This window comes from Styela clava, chromosome 6, assembly GCF_964204865.1.
Source record: "Styela clava chromosome 6, kaStyClav1.hap1.2, whole genome shotgun sequence".
NCBI lineage: Eukaryota > Metazoa > Chordata > Ascidiacea > Stolidobranchia > Styelidae > Styela > Styela clava.
Genome location: NC_135255.1, coordinates 20,177,472 through 20,201,683, shown reverse-complemented (window position 1 = coordinate 20,201,683; position 24,212 = coordinate 20,177,472). Strand labels below are relative to the sequence as shown.

General features: G+C 34.7%; 1 protein-coding gene across 1 annotated transcript in view; it reads right to left on the bottom strand.

Annotated features, from left to right (window-relative positions):
• Positions 1–1,830: 1,830 nt before the first annotated feature.
• Positions 1,831–24,212, bottom strand: part of LOC120331301 (protein jagged-1b-like) — an 87,655-nt gene continuing 65,273 nt past the window's right edge. The window contains exons 15-27 of the mRNA XM_039398373.2: positions 23,779–23,940; positions 21,251–21,364; positions 20,905–21,018; positions 10,958–11,071; positions 10,763–10,879; positions 8,743–8,770; positions 7,888–7,973; positions 7,563–7,676; positions 7,257–7,372; positions 6,700–6,978; positions 6,272–6,403; positions 5,898–6,051; positions 1,831–5,464 (exon numbers count right to left, since the gene is read on the bottom strand). Of these exons, the coding sequence (XP_039254307.2) occupies positions 4,326–5,464; positions 5,898–6,051; positions 6,272–6,403; positions 6,700–6,978; positions 7,257–7,372; positions 7,563–7,676; positions 7,888–7,973; positions 8,743–8,770; positions 10,763–10,879; positions 10,958–11,071; positions 20,905–21,018; positions 21,251–21,364; positions 23,779–23,940 (2,669 nt within the window). The 3' untranslated portion in view covers positions 1,831–4,325. The remainder of the gene's footprint in view (positions 5,465–5,897; positions 6,052–6,271; positions 6,404–6,699; positions 6,979–7,256; positions 7,373–7,562; positions 7,677–7,887; positions 7,974–8,742; positions 8,771–10,762; positions 10,880–10,957; positions 11,072–20,904; positions 21,019–21,250; positions 21,365–23,778; positions 23,941–24,212) is intronic.

Here is a 24,212-nt window from a genome sequence, read left to right as displayed (position 1 = left end):
AATAGCTTACAACAAATAGCAGCTAATTCCTATCGCCCTATTTGGCGTTCCGAAATCTTCCCACTGGACTTGTGGAAAGCGTGTCATGTAGTGACATACATACATTTCCAGAAAAGACAGAACCCATTGTTAGTGAGATCAACACGAAAGAGAGGCCTTACCATATCTCTCAAAATTTTGAACTTCAACAATGCTTATAACCGCAGTTTCGATCGATAAGTCTCCGATCTCCGACCGATATTCTCGTTTACAGTCTTAGACAATGTCTGATTCACTTGAGAAAATGGACGTGAAGAAAGCGAAGACGTTAACAATAGCACCAATAAATTGTTATGCCACGATCCTCCTAGCAATATTGTGGCCAGATTAAATGAACTTAAGAAACGAAAAACATGATTAAAATTATGAATATAATTAAAAATATTTGTTAGACTTGATCTTGCCCGCCTTATTTGTTTTTAAAACTTTCATTCATTTCTTTATTAACTTCCATCCACGTATTTTCAACGTGTTTTTTGAATAAAACACACTTTCGCCTTACTACCTGTTATTTGTAGCTTATTGCTAGCTAGTTATTTTTGAGTTGCGGCACGAGACTTCACAAATTATAAAAAGGGGGTGCGCTTAAAAATTTTGAAAACCACTTCGGCTTACAGTATTAATGACAACAGCTGCATACTAGTATAATGAAAAATAGGCCTAATTACAAATTATTTATCGCTGAAATGTTGGCTCTTTTTGCAATAATTCGCGACTAGCGGGCCTCTGAAAAATAATGACAGCCGCTTTGTGGTCCGTGGGTCTATGGCTCGTCATCTATGCACTAGCATGCTGCTTCTTAAACTTTATGAAAAATTTTGCATAACGGTCCCCATGTAATTTTCCAAGGACTCGCGGTCCACTAAAGAATTCAGAATAGAAACAAGAGAGCTATGCTCAAATATATGGACACGTAGCGCCACTCAGTGGCAATAATTTTGATGACGTCATAGCGAAAAAAAAAAGTAATAGCCTTCTGGAGAAAATTTTTATCTTTAACCACTGTAAATATCAAAGCAATTGGTCCAGTATTCGAAGAGAAAAGCGATTTTTTAAAAATGGAGACGGAGACAAATAACAATAACAACAAAATTTTGAAACGATCGTTATGGCCACTAAACGTGTCCAACAAGTTCTATCGAGCAATGATTTTTTGCGTGTCCCGCGACTTCCCTTCCCCAGTAAAACTGTAAATAATCATTTTCGCATAATTTGTGCTTGTGATATGTTCTTCACTGGCTAGAAAAAATAAACTTGTCTTGTCATTGTACAGTTCGATGGGATGGGTGCAATTGCTTGGCTTCCACCAGTCCATCTATTTGGGGTTCTATTGGGGCCATTACAACTCTCGTATCATGTCTTGTTACTATTCTATGTCGGAATTTTGTTTTAATATCGAGTAGAGTGTTGGAGGCGGGAACATCAGAAAACAAACATCGGATTAAATTTCGGTGCAATTCATGTTTTACTTCGTGCAGGAACCTGTGTATTTCTTTACAAGTAAATACTTTCATTATTTTCCTTATGAAAACCATCACAGCAGTTCTTCTGTGTCGGTGTCAAGTTGCTTCGCGGACACCACTTTGAGAATCAATGCACTGGCATGTTGCGATAGACAGTCTGGGAACCACTGGCCTACTCTTATGATTGCAATTTACGTCCTGCGCCGGATTTAAACTTTTAATCCGGCGATGCAAACAATCGCCGATTATCAGACTATCAACGCGCTATACTTCTGCAATCAATCGCTAAATAGACGTCACACATGAAGTCATAAATGACAAAACAATGGTGTGTAAGAAACTTTGTTGTTGCTTTTTATTTACATATCACAATATCACTATCGACAAAATTTATTTACACGCGAAAAAATTAAATTAAAAAAGGGAACACGAAAGTAAAAAGTTATATTTTAAATAGAAAGTGAGCTCCGTTATATAAAATTCGCTTGAATTCAGCGATTTTTTATATTCCCGCCAGAAAGTTCCGCATGAAATGATTACTAATAGCAGAAAGAAACAATGAACTGAATGAATAACTGAATTATCTGAGAAACCTTAGCTACAATGTTCATGGTGACGTTATAGAATAGACACAAAAGGGGGGGGGGGGGGATTTGGAGCTGGTCAAATCAAAATCTTGTTGAAATACACAAAGCCAAGCCCGTTTCGTGAGTACAATAATTTTGCAGAAAATCTAGTAGTCAGAAAGCAAATTTTGAAAAAATATGTCTCACGAATACGTGAATCCTGGGCAAGAATTATACTGGGACTGAAGTTTATTTTGCAGAAATGCACAAAAGAAAAAAACAAATTGTACCGAAACAATGTCTCACAAAATTGTGAATTTAAAATCTATGAATTGATGAAATTTGTGAGCAATAATTTCAGTAGAACAGTGGCTCAAATACAACATGATGAAGTTTGGCCCATATAAAATAGCTGTCCTTCAAAGTTCAATTACTTTAGTTCGAAAAGATCATTCTAGAGTTCAAAGTGGAAAGTTCACGAACCCGGAAATGACTTTTCAAGTGAATTGAAGTTCAAGTTTTCATTTTGACAAATATTTTTTACAAATTTTTCTTGCAATGAAAATTCTAAATTTCGGGCCAATTTTTTTTTAATTTGTGATTGAATTCTCTGAAAATAATAAGTTAAACAATATAAGAAATACAATGATTACAAAAAATGAAGCACAATAAAATTGTATACAAACGAAATTTAATGAAATTTGTGCTGTTTTTGCAGTGTTATTTCGTGAAATGAAACTTGAATTTCACCGGAAATGATTGATTTGAATGAAATTGAAGAAAAATTTCTTCCAAAAAATTGTCAAAAAAATCATTTTACATCAAAATGACGATCAAATTATCGACATATTTTTGATATTATGAGCCAGTTTTTGAGTTACAATTATGATCTATAGAGCTTTGATCACAAAAAAATAAAAACTAAGACACAAATACAAAATAAGCAATAAAAAATAACATAACATAAAAGCGAAGTGCATTTTAAATAAAAAAAGCTTCCAAATTTAAAAATCGATGAAAAATTTATTATTGGAAAAATTCACAAAGTTGAAAGATGATAAGTTTAACTCGCTAGAGTCTGAAATTTCGTCATGCTTTGTGACGTCTTTTAGTCACGGTGACGTCACTCCATCCTAGTTTTTGACCTATTTTCCATTGTGAGTGAATTTTTCTATAAAATAAATTTTTCACCGAAAAGTTGCTCTTTGAAATAAAACGTTGAAAAACATAATTCCGGGAGATTTTTGGGGCAAAAAAAAGTAATTTTACTTATTCATGATCGATAAAAACATTAAAAAAAATAAAATCAAACTAAAAAAATAAATAAAGGCTGTTTGACTTTTTTCTTTGCTGTGGTTACTGGGATTTAAAAAGTCACATGATCACACAAATTTGAAAAATAAATTTTTTTGGGGCGAGTGGGAGTAAAAAACCTCATTTGAACTTGAATTTTCCACGATTATCAAACTGTTTAAAATTTCTGTGAATAAGTAAATAAAATGAAAACAAAAAACTTCTACGATTTTCTCTATGAAAGGTAAAAGGCCGAGATAACTTTTGAACGCACACAAAGTATTTTAGGAATTTTTTTTCATTGGGAAGGAGGAGAAGAGGGATAAAATAATAAAATTCAAAACTTTGAATTGATTAGATCGACTGTGCAACGAAATTACAATTAATATTAAATTGTCAAAACTAATAATTTGTCAGTGGACGTTTACAATTAAACCTCATTGGTGGATTAAAATAGAACTTTGAGCTACGAGCTTCCACTGAAATTAAAAATCGAATTATTCGATTAAACCACCGGTTCTCAACCAGTCGGCCATGGCCCACTTCTGGGCCCCGTAACATCTTCAGATGGGCCAAAACCAAAAAAAGTTTGAGAAGCACTGGATTAAACCAAGCAACTAAATTCTGCTCAGTATGTTTTTTTTTTGTTTGGATGGGAGTAGGGGGTTGAAATATAAAAAGAAAACTTTGTTACATTCCATTATAATTCAGATGTATCCAGGCACAGTTGAAATTTTTTTCAATAATGGAAAACATTAATAACATGGTTTCGAAATCCGGACAGGGTATTTCAATTTTTCGTCGTATATATGACATGTGAAAATGCGACAAGACATTGAAAAACGTTGCAGCTTCAATTGTGCAAAAATGCCCGCTCATGCATGACCGTTATGGCTGGCTAAGTCAATGAATTTTTTTGTAAAAAATTGAAAAATAAAAAATTCTGCAGAGTTCAAATCAACTTTCAAACAGTGACTTCATGCGTGTGTCGCAAGTTGACCGATAAAACGGACGAATTTCTCCGGTTATCCGGTGCCGGAGATCTTCGGTTATCCGGTCGGATATCCGGCGTCCGCGTCCGGTTTTCAGAGTTATTACGATGTATACTTCTATTGGACGCGGATATAGAATATCGGTTATTGTTATTATTAGAATTATTGCCTTCTGGTAAATAGTTTGAAGACGATGACGCCAATCTTTGGTGTGATGACGTCATAGGTAATTGTCTAGCATGTTGTGACGTTGTCGTGACGTCACTAGTGTTTGAAGGGGAGCATGCGCAGCTCCTTTGCTGTGTTCGTGACGAATAAGGCTTATAATGCCTCGTGTATGAAGGAGGGGGCGAAGTGGATCTCCCCGCCACCCCGGACGCTGAAGAGTGTCGGCTGTTTACAATGCTATCGTAAGGTGGCAGTCGAGTGAATTGTGCGGTCTCCGCTCGGGAGGGGGTGGGGGTAACGCCCGATGAGTGTGGTTGTTGCTGATGTGGGCGGTACAATAGCGTCGCAACTTCAGAGTCTGATGAATAGGACGCTGTGAAGTCATCATGACGAGATGACGGTGATAGAAACACGCTATCTTCTTCTTGAACTGTGTCGTCATCGCTGACGTCATTGAGCTGTGTTGACGTAGTAGGTGGTGATGCATATCGACGGTTGTCATTGGAACTGTGACCTGCAGAAAGGGGAATACCTCTCGAAGATGAACGCCCGCTGGATTGAATAACTTTTGTGGACGGGGGTGAGACGCTAAGATTTTGCTTTGACACGTCAATAGATTCGATATCAGATTCGGATTCGGTTCGAACGCGAACTTGTAGAACTTCTCTTCTGTATAAATTCTTTTCCTCAGTTCGATTCGATTTCGTCAGTTTTGCTGAAATTTCGGCGATGTTGTTTTGTTTCGGCGATAGCAGAGTTCTTGAACTATTGTCACGTTCCATTGGTAAATCGTGACGTGATGACATGACGTCATCATTATGACGTCTTCGCCTTCTTCTTCTTCGACGAGCAAAACACAGACACAATATGCCCAGAGAACACAAGAGAACTACAGCCCCGATCAAAGATATCAGTAAAGGCATCATGAACTGCGCCTGAGCAGCTGAAAAAAGGAAGAAACGAATAAAAATCAGGCGTCCGAATTGGAGTCAAATTTTTTCCGGATTTGGATTCGATATTTTGAATTTTTGGACATCGGGATTTAATACTTCCAATGTTTATAAAAAATGGGTCAAAAATTTTTTCCAGATACTCAAAAAGCATCAAGTTTCATTTTTTCAATTTTTCAAATTTCTAAATTCAATGGCTTATCCCGCTCGATTAAATGCTTTTGTAGATCCCAGCGAAAGCGAGCGAAATTGTGAAATACAGTTAATACGGTTATAAGAAATTTTGAGTCCCAGTATTTAGTATTTGCAGACGAAACTTCATAATAAATAACAAATTTTTACCTATTATTTGCACGTGAATTTTCAAATAAATAAAGAAAGCCGCACTTTAGTATCGTAGACGAATTTTACAATGAACCAACAAACCTTTAGGAGCGTCTGTGACAACAATCGTCGTCTCTAGTTTGACTTCTTTGATCGCGTCTAGAAGAGGAAAACTGGATGCTCCATTCGTCAAGGCGTTTGACAGCGAGTCTGCTGCGTGAGAAGCCAAATCGCCATCTTTCGTCGAATTCATTGACTGAAAAATATAACAGTGGCATAAGAATAGGTTCTAAATCACAATGTTGACGTCATAAGTATAATGATGACGTCATAATTGTTTTCACATTACAATATGTAGTCACTATTACGCAAAATCAAAGATTTAACTCTTACGAAAATCTCTATATGGTGTCATAAATAACATACCATGACATCATAAATTACATATTATGAGGTCATCACAAAAGAATACTTACAATAGTAATCTGCACGCCGTCCGGATTCGTTTTCTGTATTGCGCATCTTATAACAAGCAGATGTGACGACGCATATTGAATCAAAGCCGGGACCAATCGAATTGCTGTGCAAATGTCTTGAACGTAGATACCCTGTAATGCATAAATAACATAAGTTTTTGGTAATTAGAAAGTCGGAGAAAATAATTCATAACTGAATAAATTTAATAAACACATGACGTCATTGTCTATGACGTCATCAGTTTTGTAATTCCTCAAAAAGCAAAATTCTTGATATGTGTCCCTTCAGTTTTTGGCAACAATATACCATACGCAAATAAAATCGAGAAAGAAGCATTTTCTAGGAGAGCTTTTATAAGAATGCTGCACTAACCGGGTTTCGACCCCAAAGTCTCTTATATGTACTTTACTGTAAAATAAGTATTTACCTGGGGCATTTCATCTCTGTCAAAAACCAGAGTGATACGAGCACAATTTGTGGGAGGGAATTTCTCTTTGTTTGGAAAACACTTCGGAGCGACATCAAGTGGTGGCCATCCTCGAGATGGGGGTTCAGAAATTTCAGAAACACTACGACACACTCCCCGGGCTTTGCATTCTGGGGTAAAGCAATCCGTTTGCGGAAGTATTTCGCATATCCGTCCTTGTGGGCATGAGGGGTTCTGTGACATGGTACTTGTGAAGCATACAGGAGGTCCACACCAGATCTGCAACAGAAATATAATTTTATAGTAAAGTTTTAAGTTTTTATGAAACGGCGAGGTTATATCAGATATTGTTAGTTTTCTTGGAGCTCCAGAAGTATTCTGAACATAGTATGTGTACCAGGTTAGGGTTCAGGTTGTGCGCCATCTTGGAGCACATGCTTCGGGAGCGTCGTTTTCTTAGATAGTAGTTCCTTAGGCTGTTTGTGTAAAGTTGTTTTTGCAGTAAAAGATCCTTATAAAAATTTAAAAAAATATCGTATCATGAAAAAGCAATCTACCTTTGTACAATTGGTGACTCCTTTATTACATTTACATTTATTGCAGGCTTCGTTCCAGCTCTCTCCATGAGGATACAAAGTTCCATGTCGTAAACATGCTTCAGCTGGTCCATCGACTGAAATGACATCACAAAACGGTGTTAATTTATGACATCACAATATAAGGGAAAATGCTAGTGACGTCATGATATATTGACGTCGCAATTGTTGTAAATCATCACGTAATTAATATATTGACATAATTGAATATAACACAAGTTGATCAAAATTTTTGAAAAATGACATCATCACGTGACGTCACAATACCTGTTTGACATCGTTTTCCGAATCTTCCAGGTGGGCAAACACATGTGTATTCGTTGATTCCGTCGATGCATGTGCTTCCATACGCGCAGGGTGAGGACGCACAATCGTTTATGTCTGTAGTAAATAAGGACTGGTTATAGAAATTGTTAGTTTACGAGGAACACTTGGGGCTGGGGGCGGATATTGTGGCTGTGCCAGACTACTTATGAAATGATGTTGCGTTATTTACAAAAAGGAAAGTTTGCATAAATATACCCAGTTTTTACATTTTTGCATTAAAAACAATTTTGGCCCCAAGATGAGAAATAAAACAGCAATAACTTACTTATTCTGCACTCCGGACCAGCAAATCCAGTCGGACATTCGCACTTATAATGGTTTTCTCCGTCAATGCATTTTCCACCATTGTAGCTGAAAATGAAAATAAATTTTGAGTTGAAATGCTAACAAGAGAGCTATGCTCAAATATATGGACACGTAGCGCCACCCAGTGGCAATAATTTTGATGACGTCATAGCGAAAAAAAAGTAATAGCCTTCTGGAGAAAAATTTTATCTTTAACCATTGAAAGTATCAAAGCAATTGGTCCAGTATTCGAAGAGAAAAGCGATTTTTTAAAAATGACGGAGACAAATAACAATAACAACATAATATTGAAACGATCGTTATGGCCACTAAACGTGTCCAATAATGAGGTCATTTTTGTTATTAGTGTGAGATGGCCTAGTGATTATAGAAAATTGAGATCTCTTGTACAGACCACCCGCCAACACTCAATAGTAAATTTCCAGTTAGGCTTAAAAATGCAGATTGCACTGGTAATTCAAATTTTTAAATCGTTTCCCCAACTGGATAATAGTTGTGAATTAGTGAGTTCTTATTTTAAAACGTGGCATTTTTATTTTTTTTATCAAATCTCGCATTTTTGAATTAATTTACATTTCTGTCTTTGTGAAAACAATAACTTATCACGAATCATGATTTGAATACAGCAAATACCTTGTATTGAAAGACTAATACGGCAATTCCATTATATAAATTATACAGTGATTTTAAATGTTGCCAATTCAGCAGAAATAATATTATTTTTTAAAGGCCCATTTACACATCTTTGGTCTTTCCCGCTGACTCAAAAAAAACTAGATTTCAAAAAAAAAAACGAGAATTAAAATAAACTTACCATGGATAAGGATTGCAGTCGTTCACGTCTGAAAAAACAAAATATATATATTCAAAAATCTGTGATATTCGAGGTAAATTAATATATAATTTGAACAATGAGCTTCTATGACGTCACAACCTATGTTTTTTCCGGGCATCATTTGATTTAAATTTGAATAATAACACTATACTTGTATACATTCACGCGCAATGATAAAACTATGCTTGGAATTTCGGAAATTAATTTCAAGTCTAATATAAGTTTTGCATTGAAGATGGAAATACGCGAGGAGTCAAATATGTACTGTATATAATATGAGAGTGTATATTTGTGTGGCGATTATCACATTTTCCATAACCCTATACAAGCAAGCATTTTTTGAAGAATTCATTTTTTCGATTCATCGAAGTGTCTATGTTTATTACACCCTTGGCGAGGTGGTAGATATTGGGATTAAATTAATATAAAAACGATTATCAACTGTAGACAAAAATTATTTCTTGAACCATATTAGATTCTTATATGTGCGCTTAGTAAGAGGCTTGTTATGAGAGATAGTCGTATATGAAGATATGTACCGTATAATAATATGTGCGAATATATTAATTCATAACCATTTACAATAGAATCGTCTCCATTGAACATTTCCGCTTTTTACAGAGGCGCGCAAGCGTGAAAATAAATGAATATCATTCAAATATTAACAATTCAGTCACATGCCACCAAAATCGCAACAAAATTACAACAAAAAAAACGATGCTAAATTGCCAAAATACAATTTTCGGGAATATTTATGCAAAATATGGTATTAATTTTAAAAAAATTGACTTTTTAGTCAAGACTGGACCCGTTTGGTAGCGGAATTAATAAAATTCAATGAAGTATAAAATTAGCACTAATGGGCAATTAATAAATCATCGTATTGTGACGTTTGAATCATCATATTTAAAATCATTGTGGCGTGACAGAAGCATGACAATTCGCGCGGAAAGTGTTTCAAATGTTACGTAAACGTAAAAGAAATGTTTACGACTTCACGCAGTCTTTTGCCTGTAAGTATATCTTTAAACTAAGAAAAATATCGATCACAATAGTTGAGACATGCACTAATTTTTTTACAAATCCACATTAATGAGAGAAATAAGTGAAATTGTTTTGTTTTAATAATTGAAACTCGAAAGTTTCTTTTCTGTTCGACTTGTACGCGCCGAAATTTCAACCTTATCTATGACGTCACATGTACTTTTATGAAAAGTACAGTAGAAGCGTTGATAAAGTCCTTTTACAATTTTAAACAAACTCTATGACATGAGCACTATACTAATGGGTTGCATTATCTGAAAACCTCATTTTCAGTGAAAAGTCGGAAAACCCGCGAAGACGATTCCCAGGCGTTCGTTTGTCGCTTTCACATTGACAGTTGTTTATATTCAGGCGAGACGATTCGCGTCTGATTGCGCACGTTTTAAAAAAAACTGTCGAAAGACGGGGTTCAAATAAGGTTTTTGCGCGAAATTAGAAAAAAAGTGGTTAAAGGGGGTCATAAATATTGAACGCTCATCTATATTCAAATTGAACACGTGGAAAAAAACTCATTTTGACAAGGTAGCGAATTCGTGTGGAGTTTGAGATGAAATATCGTTTCATTACCTATCGATTGACATCTGTTAAAAATTATAAACATAGATATATATAGATTTAAGCGTGTCAATAGTCGCTTGCAACTCTTCTATCAGTACTCTATCTGCTTTTAATTAAGGGCCCGGAACCTTGATTTGATTAAACTTGCAACTCGTCAATATTGGCGTTTTCACTTTTGGTTGTGGGCTCGGAAACTTTCCTCGAGCAAACTTCAAAGGGTTCTTTCTATCAGTACGATTTTAGCGTATGCACTCTCAGCGCGGTCCCTTGCGACTTATGTATCCGCTCATACATTTAGTTGAGACTTTAAATTGCAATATCTAAGTCCTTGAAATTCCAAAATGCATGTATTTACATATGTACAAACTACAATATATATATATATATAAGTCAATACCTTCTTCACAGCGAAGTCCAGTGAAGCCTTCTCTACAGAAGCAAGAAATTTCATTCCCGTCTCCTACACAAGTACCGCCATTTTGACAAGGAGAATCGGCACAAACACTCGTTGTTCCTGTAACATAGAGATCATGTCATCATTTTATGACGTCATTTTGACGTAATTGTCATCAATAATGTAAAATAAACTCACGTAAATGGCATGATTGGCCTGTCCATCCTTCTGGGCAGTGGCAAACGAACGATGAATCTCTTGTAACACATTTCCCGCCATTTGCGCAAGTTTCTTCATCACACTGCATAGCACCTGTGATGTCATAAAGAAATAAACAAATTATACTATGACGACACAAAGTAAATCTATAATACAATAATTAACCACCCAGACACAATTGTTGTATGACAATTGCAGATACAAAGTAATGGTGACGTAACAAAACCACTGGACAAAAACCGCGCGCGGAAATGACCATTCCGATTAGAGACGGAAATTCGATACATGGTCAGTCTGAAGAAAGCTTTGATTTTGTTTTTATTTATTATTTAGACGAGGATGCGTGAGACCCAGACCACCAGGGTGAATACAGCTGCAATTCGGGGTAAAGTTTTGTCCATATAAGGGGTGTGCCGTGATTTTTTGGGGTAAAAAATAAACAATCTTACGCAAGGGTGGGATTTTTGACAAAATTTATTGCAACAAACCAAAAAGTAACTAATTTTTGGGTTTTGAGGAAAAGTGATGAAAATCGAACTAATTTATTTTGGAAAAACATCTTTGCAGCTTAATTTACTCATTCTTAATCCTATGACTGTAACTCGATGTAACCTTAAGCAAACATGGGTGTCATAGTATCACCCCTATTCGACCCACATTGACCTATGTTACACATATGATCAGGAGAGCATTGGGCTTCAACAAGGGTTAGAAGTTGGGTGTATGTGGGCCAACGTTGCGGTGGTCCAACTCACTCGACTTTTCGTATTTTTCAAAAAATAAAAAATACGACTACTTGCAATAAACATGGCATGGGAAAAAAATCTAAGCTCATATATATTAAGAGAATATGTCAATTGATATGATATGTTTAGTGTAATTGTTGGCATAAAATTCCAACAAATGCATATTAGAAATTTCAAAACGGTAAATTCGTAACAAAATTAGGGTCTCGCACAAATTTCTTTCATTGAAGACGCTGAACTTTTTTGAATCTCGTTTTTTTGTATCTCACATGAAAAACGAAACGACAAGCATTTAAAAAACTATAGAAAAAATCTCTTATATCCGCTTTTCGTAAATCGCAAATAAGTCTTCTTTAGGTTTTAGTTAGACCCAAATGCACATCAATTCAAATCGTGAATTAGACTCAAAACAGCTAGCCCACCTCGGAACTTGGTTTCCGAGTTGAAACTTGATACTAAGTTGAGTTGGTTGAACGAGAAAAGCGTGATTTGAATTGTCTTAATGTACCCACTCAGTAAACATCGGGTTACTTATACACCTTGCATGGCGGCGATAGTATTAGAGGTTTCTGGTAGCCTGTTTGAATTTAAAAATGCTGTGTGTTTGGCATAAAAATCAGTCTCTGGTATGTGTTTTTTTTTAGTTTGATGGCGCAATAATTACAAATTGGAATTGTGTGGCAATGCCAACTCACTTATGAAGGAATAAATTGGGCAGGTGATGCCGGAACCGGAGCACCCTCCCCCCCCCCCCCCACCCTTTGGAAATGTAAAATAAGGATTTTTTCCCCGCCATACATAGCAATTTTTCGTAGCTCGAAAAGCCTGTTAGACGCTAAAGACTCCTGTAAACCCCAATAGCCGTTACGGTCTAATATGGCAAGTTTAAATTGCAAATGCTCCCCTTTTGAAAATTTCTGGTCACTTACATAATGCGAAATGCATTCTATAAATAACAACAACAATAATTTACCTAAACGATCCATAACAAAAATTAAATTTGAGGTACATAACGATTTTCGTCGAACATCGCGTACTTCCGCTCTCAACCATATTTTTCAAAAAATTTCTCAGTTGTAGTCCCCTACCAATGTCCCATGAACTATCCCTGGGTTATAAGTAACACTCATTTGCATGTCTGAACTTGCCTTGAATTATATCGACATTTCCCACGGTAGATGGAATACCGCAGACATATCGTCATATCTAATATTTTAGGTGTAATCAAGTGAGGCCCGAATATAAAGTTGCCCTAAATCGTGAGATTTATGTACTATCATGTCTGGCCAAGGATATTCACCTAATATATATATATATATATATAGTTTATTTGACCAGATCAGTTATTTGAGTAACAAAGCACAGGAATGTGTTAAATTTTCAAGAGAGCGATACCTAAAATTCTTTCATCGAGTATCACAATTGTGACAAGATAAACGGTCGGTATAGTGATGTCATAATCCTTTTTGTGACGTTGATATTTTGAATAATTAATGACATTTTGAATGACATATTTTGAAGGCCTTGGTAATTTTAACGGTATTATAAACACGACTGAATGAATTAAAACAATATTATACGCGAGACTTATGACGTCATCATTGTGACGCAACTCATTACGAAATTAATAATCTATAATTGTATGAAATTCCCCCAAAATTGGTTTATTTTGTCTTAAATAGCATTTTTTGGGTAAGTTTATACCGAAAGACGAAACATGTTAATCTTTTTTGTACACATTTTGTTTATTTAACGAATTAAGACTATTTACCCCAAAAATGCGAAGAGCGTTAATTTTTGTGAGAAAACCAAGTAAATCCGAAGCCGTTTTTTTTTTCGGTTGTTCAATTTTTAGCCTTTTTTTATTCGTCTGCGTTTCCCGCTATGGGTCGTTAAGTTCCGGTACCGTAACGACCCGACCATCTGGTCTTATTTTAAATTTTTTCTAATTTTAGGGGGTTAGTTTTAGTTTATTTCAGTCACGTATTGAAATACTCTACAATGTATGGTCTATTGAGTGTTAGTAAATTTAGATAATTTTGATAAAAATAACTACTTTTGAAATCTCTTTTGTCAACATTTTGCCCCAAAATTACTGCAAATACAAACAATTAGTACTGTAATAACCGAAAGAGGTCGTGGCCACCCAAAATGATCAAAGAAAAGTAATTAAAGATTATGTTTTCTGGATTTCTTCACAAATAAAAGTGTCCCAGAACAATTTGGTGATATTGGTAATGTCTCATTTTTATTAAGTTATTAAAATAGATTTAGATCAAGTAGATTAAATTTAAACTTTTTTTTACTAGAATGGAGATGGGTCAATGATGCTCTTTTCTTGCAATTCTACTTTTATGTACCAAAAACGATTATATAACTCACAACTCAGATTGATATGCCAATTCGAAAATTTTTGCTGAGTGCTCCCGTAAGACTAAAAACCAAGATCTCAACGTTCATAACAAAAAGATGGCTAACAACGGGTTAAAATAACAAGAAATAGTATCAACAAAAAGCGTACAGGGTACTAAATTGATACGTTAAATCGGAGATACAAAACCCATTTTGAAAATTTCAAATGTCCCATAAGACTCAAATTCGCGCACCGAAAACTCTAAATAGCAACGTTTATGGAAAAATATCGCCAATAACGGGTTAAAAACTAACACGAAATAGTATCAACAACTTGTGTACGCATAAATCGATGACCAAAACTCATTCTGAAAACTCCAAATGTTCCATAAGGCTTAAATTCGTACACCAAAAACCCAAAATCGCAACGTTTATAGAAAAATATCGCCAAAAACGGGTTAAAAGCTAACACAAACAAAGCCCCGTTCACACGCTCAGCTCGTGTCTTATCGCAGGCTTAATCTACCAAGCAAAAATAATCCCTTCTAAACGCTTTTTAATCCTTGAGATGCGGTCAGACGCTTGCCAAGTATCACACACTGGCCAAGAAATTTTATTTGCCAGAAATTTAGACTACATTCGAATATATCACTTGATTAAATTATTTTGACTATAGTGAGAATTATCATAACAGAAAATGTCTTAAAGTTGGAACTAAAAAAAAACAATGAACTATTTAATCAAGATCTGTACTCAAAGCATAATCAGCTGGCCATGAAATAATTTCGACTATATATTCAAATTTAGTCAAAGTCGTTTTTAAAACTATGTACAAAGTGTCATATGCCAGTCAAAGGTTTATTATTTTCCAAAAACTTAGTTTTGAATTTTTTTTATTCTTGACGGTTTTACACGCCTTCCACAGAGAACAAGACTGTACAACTTATGTGTGAAAAGATATTATATATCGGATTAGGTGATATTTGGCGATGCGGTGGACATGAGATTTGAATTTGAGATTTTTCTATTTTTCAATTTTAGTTATTTTTTGAGGTCGGAGTTATCATCATGCAACGCACTAGTGAAGTTTGGGATTCACTAGCAACGAGACGAAAGGGTGTACCATGGCTTTGGCCTTGGATTTAAACTTCCACGTGTGGGGTCCAATCCAAGGGTGAAAGTGGGGTCATGTTACAGAGGAAATGAATGTTTTCTTTTTTGCCACAAATATTGTCATTTTTAGAACATTTGGGCTACTTTTACGATGAATTGTAGCTAGATTTTTTTGAGGAATGTTTCTTTTGTGGCAAAAACTTGAGCGCGATAAATAAACTGATTTGAAGCGTGTTGCTCATATGTAAATATAGATATAAGGTTGATATACGGCTTCTTACTCATATAAAGTTATTTAATTATACGTTCTGGGTTGAAATGGTCATGAAATTTGGTGTAATTGATTCATAATAATTGAGCGAACCAAGTAACCAACACACTCGGTCGGTCACTGTACTACAGCATCGATGATAATTTTTAATCATAAACTTTAACCTATGACCCCAACCTACCACAACGACTTCAGAGTTCAAAGTTCGTTGAATTTTTCGTCCAAACAAAGTTTTTTCGTCATTTTTAACTTGTCACTTTTTACTGACCCTTCTGAGCCGTGAAGCGAACTTTTGAAACGCCCCCGCGTGTCAAGTGAATTCCATAGGTTTCATATTACGCTGCCCCCCATCCATCACCAAAAAACTACAAGGGCCGTGCCCCGGGCGACAACTTTTTATGCGGTTTTTAAAACAACCCCATTCGTGGCCAGGGAGAATTCTAACGTCCGGTAGATTAATCTAACTTCATGGATCGCACCATTTCACTTATGGTATGTCAGGAGGCAATTTTTCATCCAAAAAAACTATTTTTTTCAATAAAATATTCCGTAAAACGTGCCAATTTTACACGTTTTTGCTAAAATTCAGACAACTTGTGACATTACTGGTTTATTTACTCCACAAATCGTTGTCAAGTTAAATTATGGAACTTTGTTATAAATAGGAATTCGTGGAAATGTCTCGTTTAAGAATACCGACAATGTTTTGACAAAATATATACCCAAATACTGAGAGTAATAATGTCCATTTTGACCATACTAAAATTGTATGCTTATTTTTTGTCTTAAATGAACTAATAAAAAGGACAAATTCTTTCAGCTATTTTCAAGAGAGCCAAGAAATTGGATTTTTTATTTAATTTTTCGATGAAAATTTGCGAAGAGCAAGGCCAGGCACAATCAATCATTTGCAAAGAGTGTTTTAACGTTACAGGCAGTCACGTAGCAGTGGTTCTCTAACTCTTGGTGTTACGGAGCCCGAGAAGAGGTTATTTTTCACGAACTCCACAATAAATTCATAGAAATGAAAACAAAAAACACATTATTATTTACCGAATGTTTCTGAGTAAACTAAAATTACATTATTCAATGACTCGGTCCAGACAAAAATATTCAGTATTTTAATAAGTTAACGAATAGCTCGCGGAGCCCCTAGGTTTCTCTCACGAAGCACTGAGGCTCCGCATGCAGATTCGCGTGGGACTTGACACAGTCCAACTCAATACAATTAGGAAAAGAGCTATAGAAAATAAAAGCTAAAAAACTTTGTTTTCGGATTTTTCACACCGCCTCAATATTTCAAAATAATTCGTTTTTCTTACCCTGTATACTGGAGTATTTGAGTGCAATTTTCTAACTTTTAAATTCTCAATTATCTCTATAATTTGGTTCTAATCAAGTTTTGGGGTAAAAAATGAGACTTTTTACGTCAAAGTTGTAATTAATCTTAACTTGGGTCAAAAACATGTAAAAGTTAGGTTCAAGTTCCTGAAAAATGCAAAAAATGTCTTTAAAGAACCGATTTTGGGGCCAAAAAGTCGATTTTCAACACATCAAAGGTCAAAAGTTGCTCGTGAAACAAAATCATGTATTATTGTTAAAAAAGGAGAGTTAATTCACTGAAATTAGCCAAAATTCAAGATAATACTGATGTTTAGGAATTGAAAATGGCCCGAAGGTTTCAATTTATTAAATAACTTTTATAGTTTTAAAATTTATTTCATGATTTACTCATATTTGCCCTAGACTATATAAGAAAAGAACTGTAACGAGACAATAAACAATGCGAATAGCGTTATCTTGATTAGCGAATAATCACATGCAGGCCGAAGTAGTGAGCGTTCAAGGATGTTGACATGTAATTTTTGTAGAGACCACGTAATTTTGAAAGTTTTGTATATGGGACCTTGGTAACTACAGGCTACAGGAAGGGAATAGATGAAGAGATGGTTCATAAGTATAGTGAGTGCTATTGGGCTAAAATTTACGCGTTTTTCTAAAAGCAATTGTTCGTCCGAATTTGAAGAGGCTTAAGCATAAATCTTGCACAAACACCTGGACAAGAATATCGTGTTTGCAACTATCTACTGAAATGTGTCTTTTGGGTTCAATTAGCTTGATAATAGATAAATTTTTACTTAGGGTGCTTGTAAAAGGCCTTTTTCAGAGCGTAGATGAGAAAAAAACGACTCAAAAATGCGAAATTCAGAATAAAAACGAAGAAAACGGTTCTAAATTACAGCCACAATCTTTTAATTCTCACGTGATGATCAGATAGTGTTTCGTCACAATAGTATTATGTTACGTCACAATGCATGGGGCGGTTTGCAGGCGACAGTCGCAAAACAGGGTGCAACGTAATCCAACACTCTTGTGAAATTTCTCAGAATTTTCGAAAAATTAAAATATCGCTGCCAAGTTTGGGAGAAGGTTGTGTTTCAAAGTATATTCACGGCCAGTGTTCGATCGAAAAATAGATTATGTTTCACATGTAGCTTGCCGAAAACACACAATAAAATGAAATCCATCTAATCCACTATTTGAAATGGAAATTCACTCCAAAATCGCAACGAAATTTAAGACTATCCATACGAGTTAGACGCCGACGGGAGCAAGGTCGCAACCGCACGGCGCCGTCGAAAATCAGACGCGAAAAACAATATCTTCAATTCGTATTGTGATGTCACAAACATGATAAAGAAAAAGGCGGGAATTATCTTAACAAAAATTTAAAATCGCGAGTATATATATATATATATAGTATTGTTTTGAGTAACATTAAACAATATCTTTGATTCGTGTTGTAATGTCACAAATTCGATTAAATAAAAAGGCGGGCAATGCCATTTTTAAAACATTTAAATTCGCGGGGATATAATAACACTATATTGGATTATGCTATACTGCTACATGCGTTTGTTAGATCGGCGAGGAAAGTATTTTTGCAATTCTGAATAAAATTGTAGTTAAAAGGCATTTTTGGGGTCAAAAAATGGTTTTTAAAAGCTGTAAAATTACAAAAAGTATGATTGATGGGATTTAAATAGTACCATTAATACAGCTTTATCAGTCTAATTACCGACTTCACTTAAGTAAGTGAAAACATTTTAATTAACAATTTTAAATAATTAGACCTAAGATAAGGGATATCAACTCTCACGATATATTATCGTGTACCGAAAACGAATATTGGATATAGTGTAATCTGAAATTTGATTTAAAATTTGTTTTTTTTTAAAAAAAAATTATTCGAAATTTAAGATTATATATATGTTAACTTGTGAATTGATAGGATAACTTATTTTGAACAGGGGTGGAGCCAGGGGGCTTAGGGACTAGGCCATTCCTTTTAAAATGTAAAAAAGCATCTTTCTGTTACATACATAGCAATTTTGCGTAGCTTGAAATGCTTTTTAGACCTCCAAGATACTTAAAAACCAACGTTTCCCCGGCCCCTGGTCTGAACCGGTAGCTGTTATTACGGTCTGACTCAGCAACTAGAACCCCTTTAAAAAATCCCGGCTAAGACCCATATTTTGAAATCAACAACAATAGAAGAAATTAACGAATTAATATAATATTACCCTGCCCATCAGCGAACGATCATATGTAACCTAATACATCTACATATAGATCAAACAACTTCGAAATCCAGTAAAACACGACCTATAAAGTAAAGAAGACCGAGAAGGGAAAACGTGAGTCTAGCGCTGTTTTCCGAGAAAGATGACTAATATGATGCTTTACAAAGGAAGTTTGTTGGTTTTAACCTAACACTTGTGGTAAGTTGACATTTGGTTTTAAATTTCAAAGACAAGAAGGAAATAAACATCCTAAAAATATATGTAATTCCATATTTAAATTTGCTCACCATCTAAATATGGTTAAACTAGATTTTGACTTGAACTCAAAACATTAATGCCGGATTCCACCCGACATTAGAAAATGGGTAATCCCGTAGTATAATAACCGGTAGTATAAATACCGGTTTAAAGTTGGGCCACAAATTTTTATTCCGATTTTTCTTATTTTAGTTCTGTTAGGAGTTCGGGGACTTTCTGTGTTAGCCAAGTGAATATACTCCCTGCCCTTAACTTTCAGTCCCTTTACATAACTTGATGTAAATCAGGTGAACAAAATTAGTTATCTCCATATTGGTACACACACTTCAGGAGCGCCCCTCCATTAGTAGTGTGTTTAGAAGTAGGTAGGTAATACTAATACATAAATACGCACAGGTCCTTCATCCCCCTTCATCACAAATTATGACCTAACCCTAACCTGGTAAACACACTACAGGAGTACCAAAATTGTTACATTGGAATGAATTGTTTTTGGAAAGTTACATTAAACATCAAAAAGGGTGTTTGGAGAATGGAATTCGGAAATTAAGAACATCTAATTGAAATGCTTTCTTTCATGTTGCAAATCGCGTGTTTTCAATGTAAAATTCCACTTCAAATTTTTTAATTGTGACGACAAAATTACTTATTGTTAACGCACAATCTATGGCGGCAATTTTCCTTTAAGACGAAAAGATAACACGCTCGAATAAATTTTTTAGTTATTTGATGCCAAACACCGGTTCGACTCGTTCAGATCGAATTTCCTTTTGTGTTTCAATCTTTCAAGTTTCTAACTTTTCAAGATTTTGGCTCGCGTTTTCGGAATTCGGTTTTTGAACACGGTAAGTGTCCGACTATACACAAGTCATACAAAAACTACTATATTCCTAACTTCGGACAAACTAGATCAGTTACTTACAAATCTGACAACTGGTTCGAACAATTCATTTCTTACTACAATCCTGATTGATCTGCCGTTTAATTCGATTAGCGAAATTCTCTTAGCGTAGTTCATATTCTGTTACCTACTTTCCCAACGATTTTAACGCTACATATACTATACACTTGTGACGTCATATTATTAGACGCCACGATGACGTCACACGATTGAGCATACAAAAATATTAAACATATGTACAAGATTCTGATACTAAAATCCCAGTCTAAAGATTCTAGGAATGTAACCTATAGTGAAATCAAATTCTCAAATATTCCCCATATGACGTCATATGGGGACCAATTATCTGTTTTCCGATGCCTCGTGTGGGATTAAATTGAACTCCTATAGTTTTGAGTAACCCAATGCTATTGAAAACAAAAGAAGTAAGACTCATCTAACAGAATAGGTTTCACTTTAGCCTCAGCCTTAACAAATTGGTCAAACTTACCAGAAAGTTGCTAACTAATATTACCTAGGTTTGGAGGCGCGTAAGATCGAGTCTTAAGAAATTTAGTGTCATTATGACATGAAAAATCGATTTATTTTCAATAAGAAAGGGTTTTAAGAAGTAAACGAAGGTAGTCACATGTAATCCTAGGTTCACATAAAATTACACATACACACGCGAAAACACATATACTTAACGAAAAACTACTCACGAGAGTTGCACGTCTTTCCCTTCCATTTTCTCTCACATTGACAAATAAAATCGTCGTCTAAGTCGATGCATCTTCCTCTACCATGACATGGATCTGGTGAACAATCATCCACGTCTAGAAGATGAATAAATAAACGTGAAAACATGACGTCATCAGCCAAGAATGACGTCACAAATATAGGATAAAATGTTACAAAGTGACAACACAGTCGCTAATATGGCGTCACGACGTGATTACGACGTCACAAACCATCCTAAAATCCTAGTTCGAATTTATCATAGAGAGGAAATGAAAGTACAATGAGCTGACGTCAGGATTAGTGATGTCATATTATGCGATTACTTACTTATTTCACAGTTATCGCCCTCCCATCCATCTCTGCACATACAGAAGAAGCCGTTGACGTCATCGACACAAGTGCCGCCATTTTGACAAGAATTATGAGTACAATCGTCGATATCTGGAAAAAAATGAAGTTTAAAGTAATAACGTCATGAATATGACGTCACATTTTGCAAATACGAACATTGATAAAAACGAATGATACTATAGTAACTACAACATGAAAAACTAATGACCAAGTGAATTTGAGTTCTCATAATTGCATTAAAAAACTCGGTGCTAAATTTGTTATCATGATTATCTCAAAGTTCTGACGAAACTTTTCCAAAGTTTTGAAAATTTAAGTTTTAATTGGTCATAGGAATGGAAACAAAAATATGATAAACTATTATGACCTCAAACACACTATTCCGTCACAAAGGAACAATATGATTGCTCTATTCTATTGTATATTGATTGTTATGTCACAATATCGTTTAATGATGTAAACTGTTGTAGATTGGGAGTATTTCGATGTTTTGACTTTAATTTTTTCTGGGAGGTCTGTCTGGTTTAGGAACAGAAAGGATATTTTGAGATTTCCAAGACAGAGGGATAATTGTTAAAATTTTGACGTATTTCAATATAAAGTTAAAGAAGGGAAAATCGAAATATACTTTTTACTCATTTTCTCATAACTGCTTTATCAAGTTTAGCCCGTTTGGGTGGAAGCCCGATTATTATTGCAGTACAAGTTCAACGACGACAATATAACATGCAAACGACCGGTTGGAATCACTACTATGACGGAACAATATCTCAACCGTGACGTAGAAGACAACTTTGTCGGCGGAAACCGATTTCAAAATACTTGGCAAAGACAATCCTATCACGAACACGTGCCATTTTTGTGAATTGTGATGAAATAATTCTCAAACTGTGATGTAACAATATACATTTAAGTGTGACATAACAATCGAATTTCAATTTCAATGTTATCACAATTTACTTATCTTAACACCTGTGAGGCGAGAATTGAAATGACTTTATCAGCCATGAGCCTTATATGATATCAATGGCCACACCTGAGGTGAATACTCTAACATAATTTTTGAGCAAAATAACATGATGTAATTGTCCAAATATTACGATTTGACCTTAAAAATCGTGTAAAACACGATAAAAGCACTAAAAAATCGCAAATTTCCGAGGAAGATAACAAGCTACGGATCATCAGAATATAAATCGCACCGCCCGGAACTATTTTCGACAAAAAATCTAATATTTTCTCTTTTATTTTAAAAAAACAATATTTATTTGACAACAAAAACTGTTACCCGGTTTTCGCACCTGTCTTAGCAGGTGGGCAATGCTTATTTATATCCATGGGTGATTTGGGACAGTTTTATGAGTATTTGCCCCATTATTTAGGTCTATTGGTAAAGCTAAATGACCCGAAATCTAAGAGTATCTGATGACAAAGCGCGGAAAACGAACAATCAACATAATAATAAATGCATTGTCACGTCATAAACGATGTGGTAAATAATAACTTTGATTTTTTTGTAATTGTTTACGCTTGGATAATTTTTTTCAGTTGAAAATTTAAATAAAAATGTGATTAAAAGTTTTCCCGCGGTCAATTAAAATTTTTCTACAAACTTTTATTTCGTCATAATGAAAATATTTAAAAGTAAACAACGACAATTACTGAAGTAAATTGCCCGCGAATGGAACAAATACAAAATAAGAATTTCCGAAACCTCTTCAAAATAGGTCAAGTTTTACAAAATCTTGACCTTATACATCCTGGATGTCTTTTTAACTCGCATACGTAGTCGGTATTGGATTTTACAATGAAAGTTTTTGTTAATGATTATATCTAAGTCTATTTTCTCAAAAATAGCATCCTTTTTCGTTTTATATTTAATATACAGTAGGCCATTCAACAGTAAAATACAGAAAATGGAATACGAAATTACAAAAAAAAATTAAATGACCTGGTAATATTCCAATTTTCTACGTCATATTCAATAAAGTATTTCTATGCTTATATGGAAATTTTTAAGAGATCTTTCTCAAATAACTCCGAATTAATTGACGGAGACTCTTCTCTGAACAAATATATGGCGACCTATATAAATGAGTATGTAGATGCATTTCCTGTATGTTTTTTAATTTTTTTCACACCCAAATACCTCGAATAAATCTAAATATTGTTTATAAATTGAAGCAAACGAAGCGTAACGAAACGCTCAATTTAGGCGGGGAAAATCACATTCTCAATTCTGACGAAACAATGCGAGACTAATGGAATTGGATTATATTGTTTAAAGATAGAGTCATGGACAAATATGTATAATTTAATTTCAAATCACCAAACTCCGAACATCCCAATCTATCACTGAATCCTAAGCTAAGTGCTGGAAATGAATTAAAGTATATTCATATGATACATGTATGTATCCTTGCTAAAAATAAGATACAAAAAATGTCTGCGCTGCCCAAAAATCGTCATTCATTCATTTTCATACGAGTAGATAAATCACTTACTTCTCTGGCAGTATTGTCCATCAAAACCACGATCACAGTCGCATTTGTACTTGTTGCCATGGAGACTCACGCAGTTGCCATGTGAACCGCATATTCCTGATTCTAATATTTTGACGTCATCACTGTTGTTACTGGTAACGCGGATTCGACAGCTGTCAATTACTATAAAAAGATATATGCATATTAGTAAGAAGGCCATTTTTAATATCTTTGCTCAAAGAAAATACATTAAATTAAGAATGAAAAGAACACTGTCAGAACAAAAACCAATAAATTTGGTTACTTCAACGGAAATGGAGAATATATAATATTCAAAGTTTTGCTTGTGGATGGTTGTGCCCTTGTTATACCATTTCAAGAAATTTTAGTTTTTTGATGACAAAAAAGTCAAGTCAACCATAATTAACAAAAACTAGTAAAATTAACATTGAATT